A 20974-nucleotide genomic window follows, 5' to 3' on the forward strand; every position below is an offset into this window, starting at 1 on the left:
GAGGGGGTGAGAGAGAGAGGACTCGATGCTGTAAACTGGGCGAGGAACAGACCCCAAGCGGGGGTCCGAGGCCAGGAGGTACCCCGAGGAGAGGAGACGGGGATAGATGTGCTTGGTTGACCACTTCGGGTGGTCCTGAGCTGTGAGTCGAGGAGTTCGGAGGGGATCGAATGGTGGCCAGAAGACTTCAGTAATTGAGCTCTAACAATTGTGCACAAAGTGGTTTGGACTTTGATAAGTTAGGCGCCTTTTCTTTATTTTCTTTTCCTTCATGTATACTGTATCATTATTAATTACTTAGTTATAGTAACCTTTATAAATTGTAATCATTTAATCGCATATGATGTCCTGTCTGTTTTTTGGCGAGGCGGGGACATCACACAGCATCCACACAAGCTGATTACCCAGTTTGGCAGGGCCGAAGGCTGCTCCCCCTAGACGAGAATGAGCTGAGCGAGCCTGAGGTGACCAAGGGGGTTACAGGTAATATGAGAGAAATCATTTTCAAGCAGTGCAAAACACAAAAGGGTGGTTAAAGAAGATTCAATCACTTATAAGAAAGAGAATTAAATAGAAAACTGTATCAGAAAAGTTTGTAAGTTTTGGGGAAAACATCTAGGAACAAGGAATGACTTAATTGCCAACAGAGTAAGCAAGGACTTGAAAGACCAACATTCATGGATCCAACAACTTGCTAGTCTTTACCTGCTAATGGACCACTGACTTGCTGCAAGTTGCCCAGGATCTTCTGGCCCAACAGATGAATGAGTCGTGTAACCACCTTCAAAATAAATATTGACACTTTAGAAGTTTGTAACTGTTCACTGTAAGATATAACCATCCTACCATCAAAATTTACACCTATGAGGCATATTTAACAAAATAAAACATTCCAAAGTGTTTTATAGTTAGGTTACAAGAATTTTGAAAACAAGGGACTGAAGAGAGTGAGATGCAAGGTTCAGTGAGGGAATTCTAAAGTTCAGCAATTAAAAACATTGCAGACAACTAAAAGTAATGAAAAGAAAGCAATGTGTCATGATTTCCCAAAAGCAACATGGGATAACTTCATTAAACTGCAGTTTTTAACATCATGACATGTACATTAAACATATGTAGTCTCCCACTAAGAGGGTGCTCCCTGTTTTACATAGAAGAGATGTGAAAAGCAAATTAAAACCACTCCGAATAAATTCATGCTCAAGTCCATAAGTAAGGCCTCCTTTTTCCAGAGCCTTTCAGACACAGGTCGAGCTGATAAAATCCTGTTCAAAGGCTACAGAGGAAGGAAGCATTGAAAATAAAACATGGGTGCTGTAAATCTGAAATTTAAAAAATGCTCTGATGGTCGACAAATATTTTTCCACAGATGCTGCCCATCCTGCTGAGTGCATCCACCATTTTCTCTTTTTTTAAGAAATAATCTCATTTGTTTGAGCACTCATCAAGGTGAAGGATCCTGGTGCTTTGGCATGTAACACTTACTAGTTCAGGCATTCATGTGTGATAAAACTATGTTTAAATATCAAAGACCTTCTACCCTGTTCTCAATAGCAGGATCCTGCAGGGTAGTGTGATGCCCCTAAGCAGAGTGGTCAAGAATGAGGAAGTCCCAGGCTGTGAGAAGGTACCAACAGAGTGGCTAGGACGGCACAAAAAAGTGGCAGAGACATGAGGTAATGCATACGGGAAAAGGTAGCAAGGTAAGAAATGGTTGGAAATGTAGAGTCGAGTGATCTTGGAGTGCATGTCCACAGATCAGTGAAGGTGGCAAGACAGGCCCTGTGAAGGCTATAACCACTAATAGACCTTTTACTGGCAATGGAATACACTACTTAGCAGGGAAGTCATGACTGACCTGTTCCAAACACTAATTAGACCAGGACTGCACAGCTAGAACAGTGGACAGCTCGATTCACCAACTACAAGCATATTATAATTCACATTTGAGGAGGTGTAGATGAGATCTACAAGAATGTCGTGAGAGTGGGATTAGAGTTGCAAATAAAGGCTGGTTGGGGAAGTGTTATTTTATTTGAAACACAGGAGGCTGAGGCAAGATAAAAACAAATTTAAAATTATGACAACTTTAAAAGGTATTTTGATCAGTGCATGAGATAGGAGAGGTTTAGCGGGACATGGGCCGAGTGCAGGAAAAATGGAATTGTTTGGTGGGCACTATGGTTTGATTAAGGGCCTATTTCTGTGCTGTATCAGTCTGACTCTGTGAGAGGCTCGATTGGTGAGAATAATACTGACTTTGGTTAATTGGGAGAAGAAATAGAAAGAATCTGACAAAGCCATTTTCATTCACTGACTGACTGAAAGGCTGATGGAAGCATAAACCTTTACAACAATATAAAGTACTTTAATGAGCATTTGAAGAGCCTTAACCGATAATCTATGGGCCAAGATATGGAAAGACTGATTAATCCTAAGTACATTTTTAGTTAACCTGAACAAAGGTCTTAAATTTCTATAACTCTATAAAGCCCAACTCCCAAATTCTAATACGACTACTATGCAGTACCCCAATTCTTTCCCTTTTCACACCAACCACCCCAAAACCTGCCTGAGTGATATAACTTAATAGCAATTGATTAGAGACTCTTTTCATATGATTTAATTAAATGTCCAGATGAACTGATCCGTTGCCCCGATCAGATCGTCCAATTATATGTGATACAGTCATAGAGACAGAAGGTTGATGTTCAGCTTATTGTGCTTGTGAAAGAGGTAGCCAGTCAAACTGATTCCCATACCCTTTCCTATATGTCCACTTTCCACATTATTGGTCATCCCCAAGTTATGTTTAGAGTTGCATCCCTGACAACTTGAAGGAGTTGTTACATGTAATCATGATTATTTATGTTAAAGACATTTTTAAAACTATACCATTGAATATAAAGATTGATATTTTTCCAGTAAGTATTGATGCAAGGCAAGTTTATAGGACTTGTTGCTCTTTGCCTGTATCCTACACAATGTTTCAATTCACTGAAACCAACATCTACTATCATTAACAAGCCCTCTAAATTAAGAACAAATTTAGTAAACTGTAACTTGTTTCAAGTTTGTTCATCAGACAGTTGTCAAGGTTATGTATCCAAGGACCAAAGAGTACTGACTTCACAGAGCCTTTCCTCCACTCATTTTCACAATAAGCTATCAGATTCTTTATCCCCAGGTCCATTTTCAAGTACTTGCAAGTGCGCAACACACCCTCTCAGGTTTCAAATAATCTTCAGATTTGTTCATTTCTGGTAATCTACAAGACACCACTTCATTCCTGGAAGTTTCACCTAATCACATTCACTTCTTTAAAAATGATAGCAATCTCAGCTTCACAGATGTAAAGCTGTGGAAAGCATGAGTCTATCAATTTCTGAACACTATTTAGCAAAACAACTAAAGAGGTGTGCTTTTGCTGTAAAATGAAATGACTCAGGCCACGATTACTATGGAAACAGAGCCCCTTGCTGAGCACATTGAATAAAATGCTTCCAGAAATGTCACATGCATCATTCAAATAAAACTTTTCACCTTTCAACCAGTATCTGCATACAGAACTCTTATAATTATGATAATAACTGAGCAGCCAACCATGCTTAAGTTATGTAAAGAAGCACCTATCAAAGGTATTTAAAGCCCAATTAAAAGTGATAATTAAAATGAAGAATTACTTCACCGGTGAACTAAGTGAACTTTAATTGATACTCAAGCTCAAGGAATGACAATCAGACCAGGATATACACACAAAATATTAACCAGATCATCACTGGACCTACAACATAGGCAAGTAAGTATACTCCTGTTTGAAAAGAAGATATCTGAACCAGGAAAAAATGATTTGTGGTTAACAGGCTTTCTAAAGTTACACAGATCCATTCTGATCCTTACACTCCAGAGATCTCCTCTTGCTCCCTGCCTTCTATTAATTTCCTGTTGTGCCTTTACTTGCCTTAAACATATCCATACAACTTGCCCTCAGCTACTCAAACATTCTAGCCACTGCCTGATGAAGAATAATAACATTTTTGAATTTTAGTTTCGAAATTCCAGCATTTGCAAGTCTTTGTCTTAATATCCTCAATTGGTGACATTTATTGAAGTAAATGCTTTTTTCTTCAATCCCATTCAAAGTAGAGATGTGCAAAATGCTGTCTAGAAAGGGACATTTAGTACATTCAGTACATTCATAACCCGCCTCAAAGAGACACAATCTGCAGAGCTATAGATCAACTGCTAAAAGGTGGGACTGAGCTATGCAATACTCTTGTCAGGCATGGTCACGATGAGCCAAATACCTTCGCTTTTGCTCTAAATTTTCTCCGATACTTTGCACAATTATTGCAATTTCACCTTACCATCCATTATAAACACCAAAGACAAAGCAAATGCCAAAAATTGATGCCCAAGAAGCCCTCCTTTATGTACGATACTGCTCTCTACAGGCAGTCTCCGGGTTACGTACGATTTCTGTTCCTGAGTCCATCTTTAAGTCGGATTTGTACGCAAGTTGGAACAAGTACATCCGGTGTTATTTAGCGTCAGTTAATCAAATGTTTGTCTTAGTGTATAGTATATATTTTACCTTTCTATGCATATAAAACACTTAAGAAACGCATGTATTTCATTAATTAAACCACTGCATTGTTTAGTAATAATTGTAGCTTTAATCGGGGCAGGGCCTTTCACGTGCTCCATTATGCTCACTTTATCCATTATCATCTAAAATTGTTCCAATCGCTGACCGACTGTAGCCTAACGCTTTTCCAATAACTGATGGCCTTTCATTCTCTTTCCAAACGCTTTATTATTTCCACTTTATTTTCAATCGTGATCGCTTCCCGTCAATGGAACAGAAACACTGCAGGCGGCGGGTCCCAAGCTGTGCCGGCTCCCAAGGTCCACTGGGTCCTAAGGACCACTGCACTGAGACAGGCTAAATTGGGACAAGTGGGGGCTATGCTGGGTTTGGGTATTTGATCCTCCACAATATTCCGCGTGGGAATTTAAACTGGCGGTGGCAGCGTTTTTTTTTTTACGAGGTCAAGTTGCGAGCTCGGCATCAACCCAGCGCGCTCAGCGCAGTCTGTCACTGGATCAAACTCGGGAATCTCCGTTCTCGAGCCCGGTACTGATCTCACTGTGTCACCAGCCGACCAAAAGCGGTCGGTGTTCTCCTTCCTCGGTTCATAAGTACGAGTTGTCCGTAAGTCGGACGTTCGTAACTCGGGGACTACCTGTACTTGGACCTGTCCTCAAATTCAGTACACATTTACAACAAATCAGATTTGGCTTCTTAAGCAGATCTTTCCAAGAAGTCAGCTCTGTCAGACTCGGTGCTCATACTATATCGCTTTATACTCTACCAGTCATGCAGTGTAATGCTATCTATTTTGTAGTAAACTTTGCATTGATGTGGGTAAGGGTGTGGAGCTGGAGGGTGTGCAATAAATGCCATCACGTGACCAGACACTTACTATGGCTGCAACCTTAATGTCGTGTTCTGACCATCAACAATCTGCACAGATGTTCGAGTACTGTTGTGTTGAGTTTTGCCCTGACTCTTTCTCTCAAAGATCCTGTCAGCACGACAGTGAGTACCACACAAAGCAACACAGATGATGTGCAGCAAACAGCACAGAGTGTCATCTGCTCTTGTTTTCTCCCCACATAAAAATAAATTCCAAAGCATCAGCTGTGAGTAGATGCACTACTAAAAAGCAGATCTGATTTGGAATGTGTGAGAGTGAAGGATTAGGAAAAGGAGATGAAAACCGCATCCTTTCTTAAACCATTGGATACACAGAGCTGGTCAGGCCACTTCTACAGAAAGAGAAACTGGAGTAACATTTCAGGTTGACAACCCTTCATTAGAACTTCAACACTGCTGAGCAGTCATCAACCTGAAACATTAACTCTGTTTCTTTTTCCACAGACACTGATGGATATGTTCAGTACTTTCCAGCATGTTCCACACTTGTTCCAGATTTCTAGCATATTTAGCTTTTTGATTTTCATACACCTATTCTTGTGGGCTTCAAACAAGCATCTCAACTTTTCCTCAATGACGTGTGTGGTGTTTCAGGTAGAATTTCGGGCTCTTGGTGATGATATAACCAATAAACAACAATTTTGTTTACCCTATGAGTGTGATTTCCTTACCTGCGGGTATCTACGTTTGATGGAGTTCAAAGCTCCCTTGGGAAGTTTGGCTAGTTCTGAGTCTCTAACTGCATGTACAGTGGTGGCACAGGGCTGTCGAGTAAGTGCTTCTACCTGTGGGGTTGGGGATAGAAAACAGGAACTATTAGAAATAAAATTAATCAGTCTTAAATTTTAACATTCATATGTAATGGCAACATCAAGGAAAAGTGAACATTATTGGGCATTTTGCTGAGACCTAATTTCCACGTGGTTTTGAATATGTAGCTCTGCAACAATTACCAGAGGTTTCCCACTGTGGACAACGTAAGGCGTAATTATAAACTTATAGTGACTATGGACTGGTTTGGGTCCAGCTCAAATTAATGGAATAAACATTTCTTCGATCTTCTGGTTTTCTGAGTCCCAAAGGGACACAAGTCCTCTGCAGTTTCAAGCTAGTTGATAGTGCATTGATGCAGAACATTTTGTTGGGAAAACCAGATTGACAATCCAAACCACTTAAGGACCACTTATGTGAAACATTTTACTTCAGCTGTAATAAACCAAATCTTTCATTATTTACATAATCACCAGTTTCCTGAGAGAAGCTGATTACTAACAAGCAGTACGCCTTCCGGCTTGATGTGTGTAAACTACAGCTCTCTTTGATGCCTGTTACAAACTTCGTCATTTTATCAAAAATTTTATTCTCCTCTAACAATGAAGTTACAAATCTGAACCAGACTCCCTTCACCTTTGGCCTTGAATTTATCTTCTGATGCCCCATTAAAAGAAAGATTCCATCTTTCCTCCTCTGTAAATTTCTTGCCTGGATTCATTATATATTGTGAATCTTCTACACAGCTGTTTATATCCTGTATTTCTCTAACAAGTGAAACCCAAAGCATGTTTATTTGTTCACAATATGGCAGCTTCTTTTTCCCAGGTACAATAACTTTGCACTTCTTCCAAAAATTAGTTTTACATCTTCATTAATTACATCAATGAAAGTTCTTTGCATTCATCTTTTGCAACTCCGATGACATATCTGTCATTTCATATTTAAGCTCTCATTATAATAATGGGATACAAGCACATCTCACAAGCATGCTAGCTTTTTATTAGTTTCTAAAGCCCTAAGATCATCTACAATAATTATCACATTGCTATGGTAGAGCTGTGATGAGCAAAACTTTGTTGTGGCATTTCCACGGTTGCAGCAACGAGTACCTGGACATTATTCCCATGTGCTGTTTTCCTTTTCACTCTTTGCTTCCTTAAACTTTAAACAAGTGGGCAAATCGACGACACTTAATCTGCCATTTCTTGTTCTTTCTACAATTGACTATACCTATTATACTGCAACACCGACAAGAATGGGAATAGAGAGATAATTTACTTGTTCTTAGGATACACAACTTCAAATACACTTTGTCTCAGAGCCTTTTCTCTGGGAAAACTGTAGATAAAAGCCAATGACATTTCTGGGTCATGTATTCATCAATGAATGACTACTGGTAACCCACATCTTGACTTTGATTGCTGGTAACCTACATCCTGGAGGCTTTTATTCTGATTTGCCATCTTGATTCTAGATGTGGAAAATGACCTTGTTTTAATAATTTTAGCTGAGGAATGAATTTTCACCAGGGTATAGGGAAGAATTTCCCATTCCTCAATATAGTCCTAGGAGCTTTCAGTATGAATTGTCAACTTATTTGGGATGTTCTCTGCTTGTGCTGCTACTTAATACTCTACTTTAAAGAGAGACTTTCCACTCCAAGTCGTTAATAATGAACACTCTGACCTGAATATGGACTCCTTCAATTTGGTATTTTATATTCTGAGTTTTTGCTCATCCCTTCTTATTGCTGTTTGCACAATCTGTTGTTTTTTTTGCGCATGGGGGTTGATGTTTCTCTTTGAACAGGTTCCAAGATGAACCTCGGGGTTGTATACTGCATCCATACTTTGATAATAGATGTACTTTGAATCGTTTAACAACATAAACAGGCCATCTTATACAAAGGGCCCATAAATGGCAACATTTCACTATGTCTCATTAACATCTTGTATTCCCTCTTTTCCTCTTACTTTGCCTTTTACAGTTTCCCCTCGTACCAGCAGTATCATGTCATTCATCCCCTCCAAAAATTCCTACTTTTCCCATTTTGTTTTCTTAGCTCACAAAATTGCTAGATTTTCATGTTTACCTCAATTCCTAAGAGTTCCTCACACAACACTCCTCTTACTTATATTAGTTAACCATCTTTCTTAGCATCTGTTTATCATCCGGCATCCCCAAAGAAAGCATGCAGAAACACTAGAAAAAGGAAATCAAATATTCGCCTGGTCAGCACATACATTGTAATCATGATGCTCTCATGTGAAGACTGCATGGTTTTACTCCACATACTCCGGTTTCCTTCCATAGTCCAACGATGTACCCGTTGGTAGGATTAATTGTTCATTGTAAATTGTCCATGATTAGGCTGGGAGTAAATCAGGGGTTGCTGGGCAGGGTGGCTCGAAGGGTTGGAAGGGCCAATTCTGAACTGTAGCTCAACAATAAATAATGAAACCAGTCAGGGAACAATGTTCCCACTCTGGCTAATTCCATCCAAATCACTCTCCAGTTCAATAACAGACTGAAAAGGCAGTGCATATACCTAAACTATCCAACTGTTACACATACTTCTTGGGCATCTGCTACATGGCATTTGTTACAGACGTAGAACAATTTCAAAAATGAAAGTTATCTAGCAAGTTTGTGGTAGATTCTTCCCACAGAATATAATAGCATGTAAGGAACCTCTTTGGCCCATCAAGTCGGCAAAGGTTCATTGCAAGAACAATACAATACAGTTAGTCTCACTGCCTCATCCTTTCCCTGGGGCCCTATGATTCTTTCATTTTCAGATACTTCTCTAGATTCCTTTTGGTTGCCACAATTCAATCCGCTATCACTATGACTCCTGGTAGTACATTCTAAATACTAACCACTGGTTGCATTAAAACTGATCTTTTCTTATGCTACTTCTGATTCTTTTGTCTTCATCCCTGGTTTTTGGCCACCGGAAGCAGTGCTATTTGCTCAGTCTATACCATTCACAATCACTCTGGCAGAACTCCCCACAATGCCCTCTGTTCCAAGTGCAGGAACATCAGCTTCTCCATTCCAACTGAAGTTCTGCCAGCCCTCTTCACCTCTCCTCTCACTGCTTTATTACTGACCATCTCCCCTCTGCAAACTCGGTCCTGATGCAAAGTCTTGACTGAAATATCAATCGTGCCTTCGCAGATGTTGCCTGCTCTGTTGAGCTCCTCCAGCAGCTTGTTTTTCTCCATCTCTGGAACTATTTAGTAAAGCCCTTCAGCATCCTCTACAAAGCCTTTACAACCTTCCAAAAGTATGGTCCAATACTCCACAATCAGCTAAATCAATATTTTAATTAAGACTCAAGTCAAGTCGCTTTTTATTGTCATTTCGACCATAACTGCTGGTACAATACACAGTAAAAATGAGACAATGTTTTTCAGGACCATGAACAATGAACAATACAAAAACTACACTGAACTATGTAAACCAACACAAAAACTACACTAGACTACAAACCTACCCAGGACTGCATAAAGTACACAGAACAGTGCAAGCATTACGATAAATAATAAACAAGACAATGGGCACAGCAGAAGGCAGAAAGTTGGTAGTCCGATGGCTTGGGGAAAAATCTGTTACATAAATAATCAGCTGAATGTCGGCATCCAGGATTCCATCCGTTTCTGTACTCTCACCGAGTATTTTGTTGCCACAGATGTAGTCCACTTTAATGTCCATTGGAGAGCAGAATGGACGGGAGAGTCGGCTGGCTAAGGCTTGCTTTTTTCCTGGCATGGATTCCTGCCCGCTCGCCTCGTTTCCGTTTCCTCACACACTGCTTACACCGTCCCCATCTCTGGCCACCGGCATCAGGCGACTCCGAGGACTGCAGGCCCGATTCCCTCAGCAAGCCGAGGTCGCACAATCTAACCAGCAGATTTTCATGAAGGTTTGTTTTTGGGTGATCTCTGTATTGTAGCAGTAACTGGCGATGGTAGATAGTCGCTCTGTTATCCATTGCCCAAAACCCTAATTGTGCCTTAAAATTAAAATAAAAAACTAAATTTAAGTAGCACCAGATCCGAAAGGCCACTGCTGCCATGTGCCGTGCCGCCTACAGGAAAAATGACTCAAGATGACTTCCTTGGTTCTGTGCCTTTATGTATCAAGCACAATATCCCCCATGCTTCTTCTAAAACCCATTTCTCAATCAACCTTCACAACTGAATCTGCAGGTGCTGGAAATAAATAAAAACACAAAATGCTGGCAGAACTCAGCAGGCCAGACAGCATCTATGGGAGGAGGTAGTGACGACGTTTCGGGCTGAAACCCTTCATCAATCAAACGCCACTTTCAACAAATTATACACTCATACCTTCAGATCTCTTGGTTCTTATACCTCTTTTCGCAATGATGCTTTCTAGACTATCTTGTCACTTCTCATTCCGCCTACCAAAATGTTATAGTGACACACGTGTTAGAGCTGTTGCCCGACCTCAATCAGCTTGGATCCATTCCCAAACACCTGTCTTATCAGGGAGCCTCTGCGCTCTGTTACGACATCCAAATGCTCCAGTCTCCTCCTGCAGATTGGTAGGTGCAACGGTCACTATAAATCGCTTGGATTGTTTAAGTGTGTGGTAAAACCATGTTGGAGTTGAGGGGATTACAAGAACAAGTTACAGGACAAAAGTAGTGAGAAAAGCGGACTGTTCTGTGACCAAGTCCAGACTCTATGGTCTTTTCTATCATGGAAGTATGGAAGATACAAGGCTTCACATTTCTTAATGAAGATTGGAACAGCCAACTCAAACAGGCCAGAAAGGAATGTGCTTCAAAGCGTATCACATGATCAGTAGGTAGCCCCATCTCATCTCCAATGAGGAGAAAGTAAAACTCTTCAGTTACAGTTAGATCGAACCAGACCACTAATGCACAAGCTATATTTAAAGCTATGTTTTAAAATGAGTCACATTTCTATTAGTAAAAATTAAACGCGCAGTTAACAGGTGAAGAAGTTTGAAAACGATGAGGGCTGTAAACGTCCTTACAGGTGGTTGCTAGGTGATGAGAGCATCAATGATCACTCAGTAGTTACTCCATTGACTGCTGACGAGGACTCTGTCTAAAAATACCAACTAACCCACAGCCAAGCCCAGGGGAGCAAACAGCTTCTTGTTCAGTGGCTAAATGTCACAGGTTTTTGTGGAACATGAGCTGAATTAATCTATACCATTTCCCCAAAACCCTCAAGTTGAGTTGTGTTGTACAAATTCGTACATCATTTTGGCTTACAGCAACAAAGCGCTGTACAAAAGACAGCAAGTAAACCTGCCCCCTCTGTATGTCATCTCTCTAAATTTTAAATCACAATTATCCATTTTTTCCAGAGTTCCGAGGAAAGGGCATGGGCGTGAGCCATTAACTCAGCTTCTCATTCTACAAATGACACGATAAGTGCTTTTCTGCAGTCTCTCCATTTATGGCTAGGATTGATATTAATTAAAACTTGCATAGCTGTGCCTACATTAGGACACCAAGATTGGGTGACCTTTCCTTCCCTCAAAATAATAATGGACCCCATCTATCCATGTATACATCAGTTACAAAAACCAAAAGGAAAAGTGCAGGATTCTGGGAATCCAAAGTAAGAAAAAAATAGACTGGAAATATTCTGTAGGTCAAGCATCATTTTTGAAACACAAGTTAACACTGGAAGCTGATTTCGGGCATTTTATGTTTTTTTTTTGCAAACTGTTTTAACTGTGATTGCTATACACCATTTTGGGTTGAAAATCATTGGAAGAAAGTAAAACCCATTAATATGCAATTTAGTATAATGCCCCTTCATCTTTGGAACCTGGGGTCGAGGAAAGCTCCTAACCCTTGGAAGTTATTTATTTAGTTGCAAATGTCTAAATGAGCTTCATTCAGTAAAACGTAATTAAACCTAAAATGTGAGTCCTGCTCAGTTGGTGTAAGAAATGAAGAGATAACATTAAACAATGGAAATTATTTTCTGAGATTTATCTTTGCTTCATTTATCAGAGCAGTATTGTTTTGACCCAGGACAGGCTGCTGGGGCAGGATAAATCTGCTATGTTCACTAGCTAAAAGCTGCATATCTGTGACCATCTGATATACATAGCAGAGTAGGATGGAGAAAACAATCCAATACTTTCTTTGAGGACTCAGTTTTGCAGTGAATCACCTTTAGAAAGGAAAAAAATCAGCTCAGAGCTCTTGGCAAGTGACAACCTATTAATCTTCGGTGTTTCAATTTGACAATTCGTTCTTGAACACAAGGTGACTTTATCAGCACCAGTTCCCAATTAACAAAATGCAAGTGATAAATCTCAAGAAACTGTAGAAATGATCATCCTTGTGACAGATAGTGAGTAACGGACTGCAATCTGCCAGCAAAAGTGATAACGGAGATATTTAAAAAAGCAAAAAGCATCAGTCACTTCTGGAAATATACTCACTGACACATATAATTGCGAATTATTCTTATGTTAATCACATTATAAGTGAACGATTCTCTTGATTTAAGACACTGAGTGATAAAGTGGGAAGCTGGCAGGACGGAATTATAAAGATTGCAGATGCTGGTATTTGAAGCAATGTACAAGCTGTAGACGGAACTCAGTGGATCAAGCAGCTTCTGTGGGAAGGAAAGGAATGTTGACATTTTGCCAAACACCAGCACTAGGTGCAGTGGATGGGAGACAGTATTAAGGCGGAAGGGGAGTGGTGAGACAGGAGCCCAAGCAGCAAGAGTTGAGCTCATCATGTACCAATAGCTGAGTGCTGATGGGAACAATTACCAAAACCAACACTGAGGGGGAGCTGGAGCACTTCAGTATAAGACAACAAACAGCTGGAAGGTAATGATGGTGTAAAACCAACTGCATCTTTGTATTTTCTATTTCTTGATGATGGGATTCTTTTAGTGTCAGACCTGATAACCTCCAGCATCTCAACCACACCATAAGACACAGTAGACCAGAGACTTGAACCTGCTTTGCCACTGAATAACATTTTTGTACTTCAGCATCACCTTCCCCCCACCACCCCAGCACTCATCCACATCCCTTCCCGTTTCTTTTATAGCCTCATTTTTCCACTATATATCATACGTCATATTGTTATCAAATCCACATTGCTTTGAAGCCCCTGTACATCCTGCTTACAACGCATAGTACCTCTCAGCTTTGTATCACTATCTAACTTGGTTTCTTCATTCTTTTTAAAAGTATCTTCTACAATCTCAAGACCTGCTGCACAATAAGAACTTAAAGCCCCATCAGCAAGTTGCTTGTTGGCGGAGAAACTGAAGGAGATGTACTTGGTGCAGATCGTACTGCTGCTTGCATCAAAATGGCGGCGGAGGAGTTGGTGTGCAGCGAATGATCAGCTCAATTACTTCTCTTGTGATCTCAGGACCCTGTTGGACATTAATGTGGAATGCTGCAAGTCCAATTCACTGAGTTATTGGCAGACTGCAGGGGCAGTTAGGAAGGGAGATGCACGGTCTCGGTCATGGTGAGGACGAGGTCTCAAGCTGCGATGTCACCAGCCTCCACCCACCCAGGAGTGAGGCACCACATTCCATGCACTCCACTGTGTCCAGTGTGGCACGTGTCCAAGCTGGAGTTGGTGCTGTTCCCCACCGTCCCCCATCCAGTTGTCGATCAGTAGAAGTCAAGCTGTATTGTGGTCAACTGCAGACGGCTGCAACATTCATGGACTCAGGGTCTTGGATTATGGTTTTTATTTGTGTAACCAGATTTTACTGATATCTTCTAAGTGCTACATGTGCTCTGTGCTGCTTTTCACCTTGGCCCCGGAGTAATGCTGTTACATTTGGTTGTATTCTTGGGTATTCACGTATGGTTGAATGAAAATTAAACTTGAACTTGAAATTGCTGATGTAGAATATGAGCAAACGGGATCCCGGTAGCTATCCTTGCAGTAACTCACACTTAACCCTATTGTTTTCTGTTTGTTAACCAAACCTCACTGTTTACCAGTATATTACTACCCACCCATTCTACTTTGCTCTAACTTTAGTGTAAAACTGCCTAGAAATCCAATACCTCATCAACTTACTTATCCTACTAGATGCAACCTCAAAAAAGTTCACATTCCACAAACAAGAGTTTCTTTTCATAAATCCGTATTAATCCTTCTATCCCTACATTTGAGTGCCCTGTTACCACATCCACAAAAACAAATTCCACCATTTTCCCTGCTAAGGGGAAATTCTCAAATCTATGCAGTTTGAAGGAAGACAACCACTATTTTCATCAGCATTTCTTTCAAAATTTTGGGATGCAGTCATCAGAATCTGAGGAATTAATGCTTTCCCAAGTATTTTTTCCTGTGAGTATTTCCTTCAGTTTTCTCCCATGTCCTTGTTCCCCACAGTTGGAACAGGCTAGACTGACTCCATTTGCTGCTAACATTTGCCCAACTTTTCTTCTCAGCTCACATCACAGGCAGAGCTAAGCAGGAGTAAACAAATCAACTTCCTCCCCTGACCAACTTGCATATTTAATTTCAGCTTTGTTCTTTGGAGCATTTGAAACACAAAACAAACCACAAGAACCTTACTGGCATCACCCAACAATTGTACTTTTTCCTTTATTGGATTCATTTCTGCGATGTTAGCCTCCTAGGCCATTAATTGCCCATTCCTCGCTGTGTTTGAGGAGATGATGGACTGCATTCTTAAACCACTATCATCCTTCCAATGAAAGAGCTCCAATAAGGAGGAGGACCTAGGACTTCAACAATGAAGGAAAGGCTATGTATTACTTAGCCAGGCTATGTACATGAGCCTGCTGTCCTATGCAACATGGTGCAAGTTTGGGTAGATGCTGTCAAGAGTTTTATAAATAGCTCACACATGATGCCTTGATGGTGGGGACAGGGAATTTTTTGCTTACTGAATGGGTGATTTCTTGGTGAACCAAGAAATTTTGTTCTGAAATTTTGAAATTCTGTGGCAATTTTGTTCTGGATGTTGTAGGAGCTATGCTTATCTAGCCAAGCAACAAGCATTTCACAGCACTCCTGGTGGGTATTATAGATACTGGAAAAGCTCTGTGGTGTCAGGGAGTGAATTACTCATTGCAGAACATATAGCCAGGACTACATGACTTTATATGTAACTGATCCAATTGAGGGTCTGGTATATCTCTAAATTGTTGGAAATGGAGAACACAGCAATGGTCTCACCAATGAATGTCAGAGATATGATACGTCTCACTGGAGAAAGTCATTCTCGGGTGCATCCTGACGCAAATCTTATTGCTCAATTAATCTCGCAAGAAGTAGGCCATCCCCATTTTCCTGGGATTTTTGCATGGATTTCAACATTAGACTGTCAGCAAATATTTGACCTATTTATGGAACTAAACTAATTAGTGAAACAGAAACTGGTTGGCCTTAGACAATGCTCTGAAGAACTCCTAAGAAATATTCAGGAGCTACTTTAATAAACCAGGTCATACATTAGATCTGGCCGCACAAAGTGACTGTACCAGTTCCCAAAGGTTTGGGGAAACAACTTCTAGGAGGCTTGCTGTTAATATTTGGCAGTAAATATCTAGGATGGAGTGGGGAGGGGAAAGGGATAGACAAGAAAGAGGGCTACGCATCAATGTAAGTAATGATGCACCGAATATTTCTCTGCCCAAGCTTATTCTGTGAATTTAAATAAAATAATACAACTCTCTAGACATTAACACTTGAAGGGATTCGCAGCTTCCAGTCGCTTGATATGCAAATCTACATCACCCTCTTGTGGCTGCAAGACTTGATACAGCACCTACTTGTACAAATATCCAAAAAAATGTTTATCTTTGATGACATGTAAAGTAATATGATATGTACATCCCGATACTGCATCAAACTTTCAAAAGCCTCGGGGACTCAAATATAAAAACAAAACCATGATCTAGAAGAGTTAAAATGGAAAGCAGGGCATTATCAATGTGGATGAAAAAAATAATCCTGTGGAGGGACAACAGGAGGGTTCAGTATTGTTCCCAGGGGATTCCTGGAGATGTAGATGATTCAAGGAAAGAAGGAGAACTGACTGCTGGAACCATGATGAATTTATTTTAATTACTAAGAGATACGGCGTGGAACAGACTCTTCTAGCCCAAAGAGCCACACCATCCAGAAACCCACCAATTTAACCCTATCCTAATCATAAGACAATTAACCTACTAACCAGCTCATCTTTGGACTGTGGGAGGAAACCAGAGCACCCTCAGGAAACCCATGCGCTCATGGGACAGATGTGCAAACTTCTTACAGACAGCGCTGGAATTGAACTTCAAACTCTGACACCCCAAACCACATAGCGTCACACTAACCATTACGCTACCATGGCACCCCAAACTCTCGAGTCCGACAGCACCTATAATACGCAAGGGACCAACCCAAGAGTTCAAAGAGGAAAGATAGAGAACAGTGTGGCCAACAGTACAGAAAACCAGAATAAGATTAACATATCGTAAGAGAAGATGACATTCATGATTTTGGCTTGCGATCTGACCCAAGTGTACAAGCCAAGTGGTACACCTGTCAAATCTTCAGCACTGCAATTGTCATTTATGGACTTATGTACAATTATGCATAGTTTATTAACCTCAAAATTATAAGCACCATTTCTGATTAATTGCTACATTTAGGTGAGCTATAAGGTTAGCAGGTTGTTAGAGCATTCTACATATATAATAAGTATAGTGTTTTACTACAAACCACTCCAATGAGGTCACCACGTCCATATTCTCCTGCCAGCTCTTTCTTCTTGTCATCCCTCATGATAACTGATCGAAGTCGGCCATTTAATACAATATATGTGCAATCTGATCTGTCCCCTTGCCTGTGAATGAACCGGAGACAATGTCATTAAAGTTTTCCGGAGAATCAGCTATTTAATGTACCGACGACCATTACTGCCATTTATTAAGTAATTATTAATAAGCAATCCTGAGAATACCATCAATTGTGTTGTATACAGTAATGTTTTTATATCTGCTTATTAAAATTGTCTGACGTCAAAATCTGAAATGAGTTTTAGATGGGGAAATTGTTTTTTTTTTCATTCAAAATACAAGTTACAAGCTCCAGCCAACCCTATTGGTAAACATATCAGTAGGGTTCAGATGTCATCATCTGCACTTCCTCTAGTGTGATCATGCTAGCAGTTCTTTTTAACACATCACAAAATTAGTTTCTATCAATTTTGATGGTGACTGATCTATCGTAGTGATCCTCCAATGTTTGTCCAGACTTGGTGACATAATTCGCCTTTGAGATAATAAAGTATATGAGAACAAGTCCCTTTCCAGAGCCTTGGGTACATAATTGAGACTGATACTTCATTGTGCAGTTGAGGAAAAATATACATTGACAGACGTTCATTTTTGGGATGAGATACTAGACCAAGATTTAATCTGTCCTCTCAGGTGACGGTAAATAAGAACAGTGAACTATTTCAAAGCAGCATTCCAGCCATTATTTATCCACCAGACAAATTCAGAGAGTCTATCTGGTCATTATCATATTGCTAATACAGTGCAGGTTTTCTTTACACTGTAACAGAAAGCGTACTTAAATTAACTGCAAATTTGGTGCTCCCAAAGTGGCCTTGTTTACATAGGTGAGATGACAGAGAATGAGTCAAGCACCCTCACCCTGTCCAGCACACCAGGATCTACTTCCGCCAATCCTGCCAAAGAGTTTCAGCCCGAAATGCCAACTGTACTTTTTTTCCCCCATAGATGCTGCTTGGCCTTCTAAGTTACTACTACTCCAGCATTTTGTGTGTGTAGCTTGGATATCCAGCATCTGCAGATCTTCTACTGGAGGCAACCCATTTCATTTTGACTTCCCATTCCCATTCTGACATGTCTGTCCGTGGTCAGCTGTACTGCCACAATGAGGCCAAACTCAGGTTGGAGGAACAAAACCTCATATTCCATCTGGATAGTCTCCAACCTGATAGCATGAATGTGATTTCTCTAAATTTAGGCAAGTTTGCACCCCCTACTCTTTTTTCCCCCCATTCCACCATGTGTGTATGTTACTCTAAACTGGCTGCAATGTGACTTGAGTCAGTTTGAAGTCACAGAAAGTACTACAAACATCTCTCCCTCCTTTTCTTTTCATATGTAGCCGTTTCACAAATTATATGAAGCAGAGGCCCTGATACTTTCTCCAATAGATGAATTTGCAAATACAGGTACATTAAGATCCCATCTTTACACTTGCTCTGAACTCTAACAGAGAAAAATATCACTTTATACTAGTACTATACTCTGATCCCATAACACAATGGAATCAAGCATTGCTTTCTCTAACACACCAGCAAAGTTACTGACAAATTCCTTATTTTGTATTAAAATGATTAGGTACCCATTGAAAATAAAACAACAGAAAGCAGCAAAGATATACTGTTATCCCATTCCAATAGTGACATATTTTAAAAGAGCTATCCAGTTAGTCTCACCCTCACATCTCTTCTCACTAGTCTAATAAGAAATTAAGCAGCTCACCTTTTAAACACATTTTTAAATGCTTCCACCTCCCTTTTAAGAAATCCATTCTCGATCTTAACACTTACAGTAGATGTACAAACCCTTCACTTACAGCACCTTGGGCTCTTTTACCAAACATCCAAGCCGTCTGGTAATCACTGCTTTTGACAAAGGGGTCACTTTCACCATAACTTTAAATTTTGATACATCCCTCTAACCCACTTTGCTGTAAGTGGAATAACACCTGTTTAAGTTCCAATTTTTCAAACATGGTATAATTTTAGCATATTTCCCGGCAGGGCATGACCCAGTGTTTGGATCATTTACACGCCAGACCTGATAGACGGGAGAGGCAGGGTGCCAGGACCAGAGGCAAGGGCCAGGCTGATTTCGCTCACACTCCCGTGAAGTTCACCCCTCTCCGCAACAGCTTGCCCCGCTATATAATGAACTTGAGACCGAGGCATTGGGCCTATTCCAGCTGCTCTGGGGATTTGGGTCTATGAATTCAATTCGAGTCAGAATGCTATTGCTTGCTTCTATTGATTGCATGATTGTGCATTTTTTTCCTCTTTTGTTGCACATTGGATGTTGGTCTTTGTTTTTTATAATTGGGTTCTTTCAGGTTTCTTGCTTTGTGGCTGCTTGTAAGCAGACAGATCTCAAGGTTGCAGAATTTATAAATACTTCGATAATAAATCTACTTTGAAATTTTTGAATCTTTGAAGGCCACTCTTGCTGAAACGCGACACCCAGAACTGGACACAAGGCACCAGATGGGACTCAACCAGAATTTCAAGATGGTTTGTAGAAACTCTTTGGCTTTGAATCTCTTCATTTGTGAAGACAAGGATCCCATCTTTATGCCTTTAAAGAATTTTCAATTTGCTTGAAGACTTTCAAACATTCATATGTAAACTCCCTAAGATTTTTCTTCCTGAATTTCTATCAAATTATCCCTTCAGGTTTATATGGATTCTCCACTTTCTTCACAGCAAAACAAATCTCTCATATTTCTTCATGTCGTATTTCATCCAGCATTTCCTTCTTACTTTAACAGCCTTTGCTCTCATAAGTCTATTACTACCTTCAATATTATTGGATTAGAGTGCAAAATTGTTATTTTTCTCATAATTTATCTGTTCCTATACTTGCTTGTATTTTTATATAGACACCTATTGTATATGTGTGTAATTGTTCAGTGAATTCTCTAGTAATAGATACTGTATTTTCAAGGATTTTAGTTTGTCTGCAGCAGGTGTCACAGCACTTGAAGCTAGCTTTTTCTGGTTCCATCTCATCAATGGAACATGCTTTATCTCCAGAGAGAGTATAAGACAACCATGACTTCTTTGTACTTTCTCCTTTTCTTTATTCATTCTTAACTCTTCTAACACCTAATAAACAGCCATAACCAACAAGCTTTATGCCTCATTCATAACTTCCGAAGAACTTTCGTATCATCAATATCACCAGGATCCAATGTTATCAACTACATTTCTGAATGTAGGGCTACATCCTGCTGAAAAGATTAATGAGCATTGTGACAGCTATATTTGATTATTGGTATTGAATAGCAAATCCAGATTATATTAAAATAAACAGAGATACACAGCAAAGTATCAGTTAGGCCTCCATACCCACCACTCCCCACACCCCACCGCCGAATTTGATTTGGGTCAGCTTGATGTCATAAAAGATGCTGTAGTGCTGCATTAAGTGTACATTAAAGAGCACAAGTTCTCAAGCTACAGCTTCAGTCATTAACCAGGTGTGCCAAAAGCCCAACTGAACCATCTACTGACTTTACCGTAAATGAGATGACATAATATTATACGGAGGAAGAATTAATTCGTAGGCTGTAATGTTGAGTTCAATTCGATAATTTGTGTGTGGCTTCATCCTTATCCTAAAAATTAACATGCAGGTTGAATTGGTCGTAAGGAAGACAGATGCAAAGTTAGCATTCATTTCTAGAGAACTAGAATATAAATGCAAGGACTTAGTGCTGAGGCTTTAGAAGGTATCAGACCACATTTGGAGCACTGCGAACAGTTTTGGGCCCCAGTATCTAAGAAAGGATGTGATGCCATTGGAAAGGGTTCACAAGAATGATCCCAGGAACGAAAAGGCATTTGATGGCTCTGGGCCTGTACTCACTGG

The 20974-nt window shown here is 40.1% G+C and overlaps 1 protein-coding gene across 2 annotated transcripts in view; it reads right to left on the minus strand.

The window, feature by feature from the left end:
* pnpla7b (patatin-like phospholipase domain containing 7b) overlaps positions 1–20974 on the minus strand; it is a 329041-nt gene that overhangs the window by 173482 nt on the left and 134585 nt on the right. For both annotated transcript variants that reach the window (XM_059994311.1, XM_059994312.1), the window contains exons 19-21: positions 17031–17154; positions 6172–6285; positions 706–781 (exon numbers count right to left, since the gene is read on the minus strand). In XM_059994311.1, the coding sequence (XP_059850294.1) occupies positions 706–781; positions 6172–6285; positions 17031–17154 (314 nt within the window). The remainder of the gene's footprint in view (positions 1–705; positions 782–6171; positions 6286–17030; positions 17155–20974) is intronic.

The sequence above is a fragment of the Hypanus sabinus genome, chromosome 18, assembly GCF_030144855.1.
Source record: "Hypanus sabinus isolate sHypSab1 chromosome 18, sHypSab1.hap1, whole genome shotgun sequence".
Taxonomy (NCBI): domain Eukaryota; kingdom Metazoa; phylum Chordata; class Chondrichthyes; order Myliobatiformes; family Dasyatidae; genus Hypanus; species Hypanus sabinus.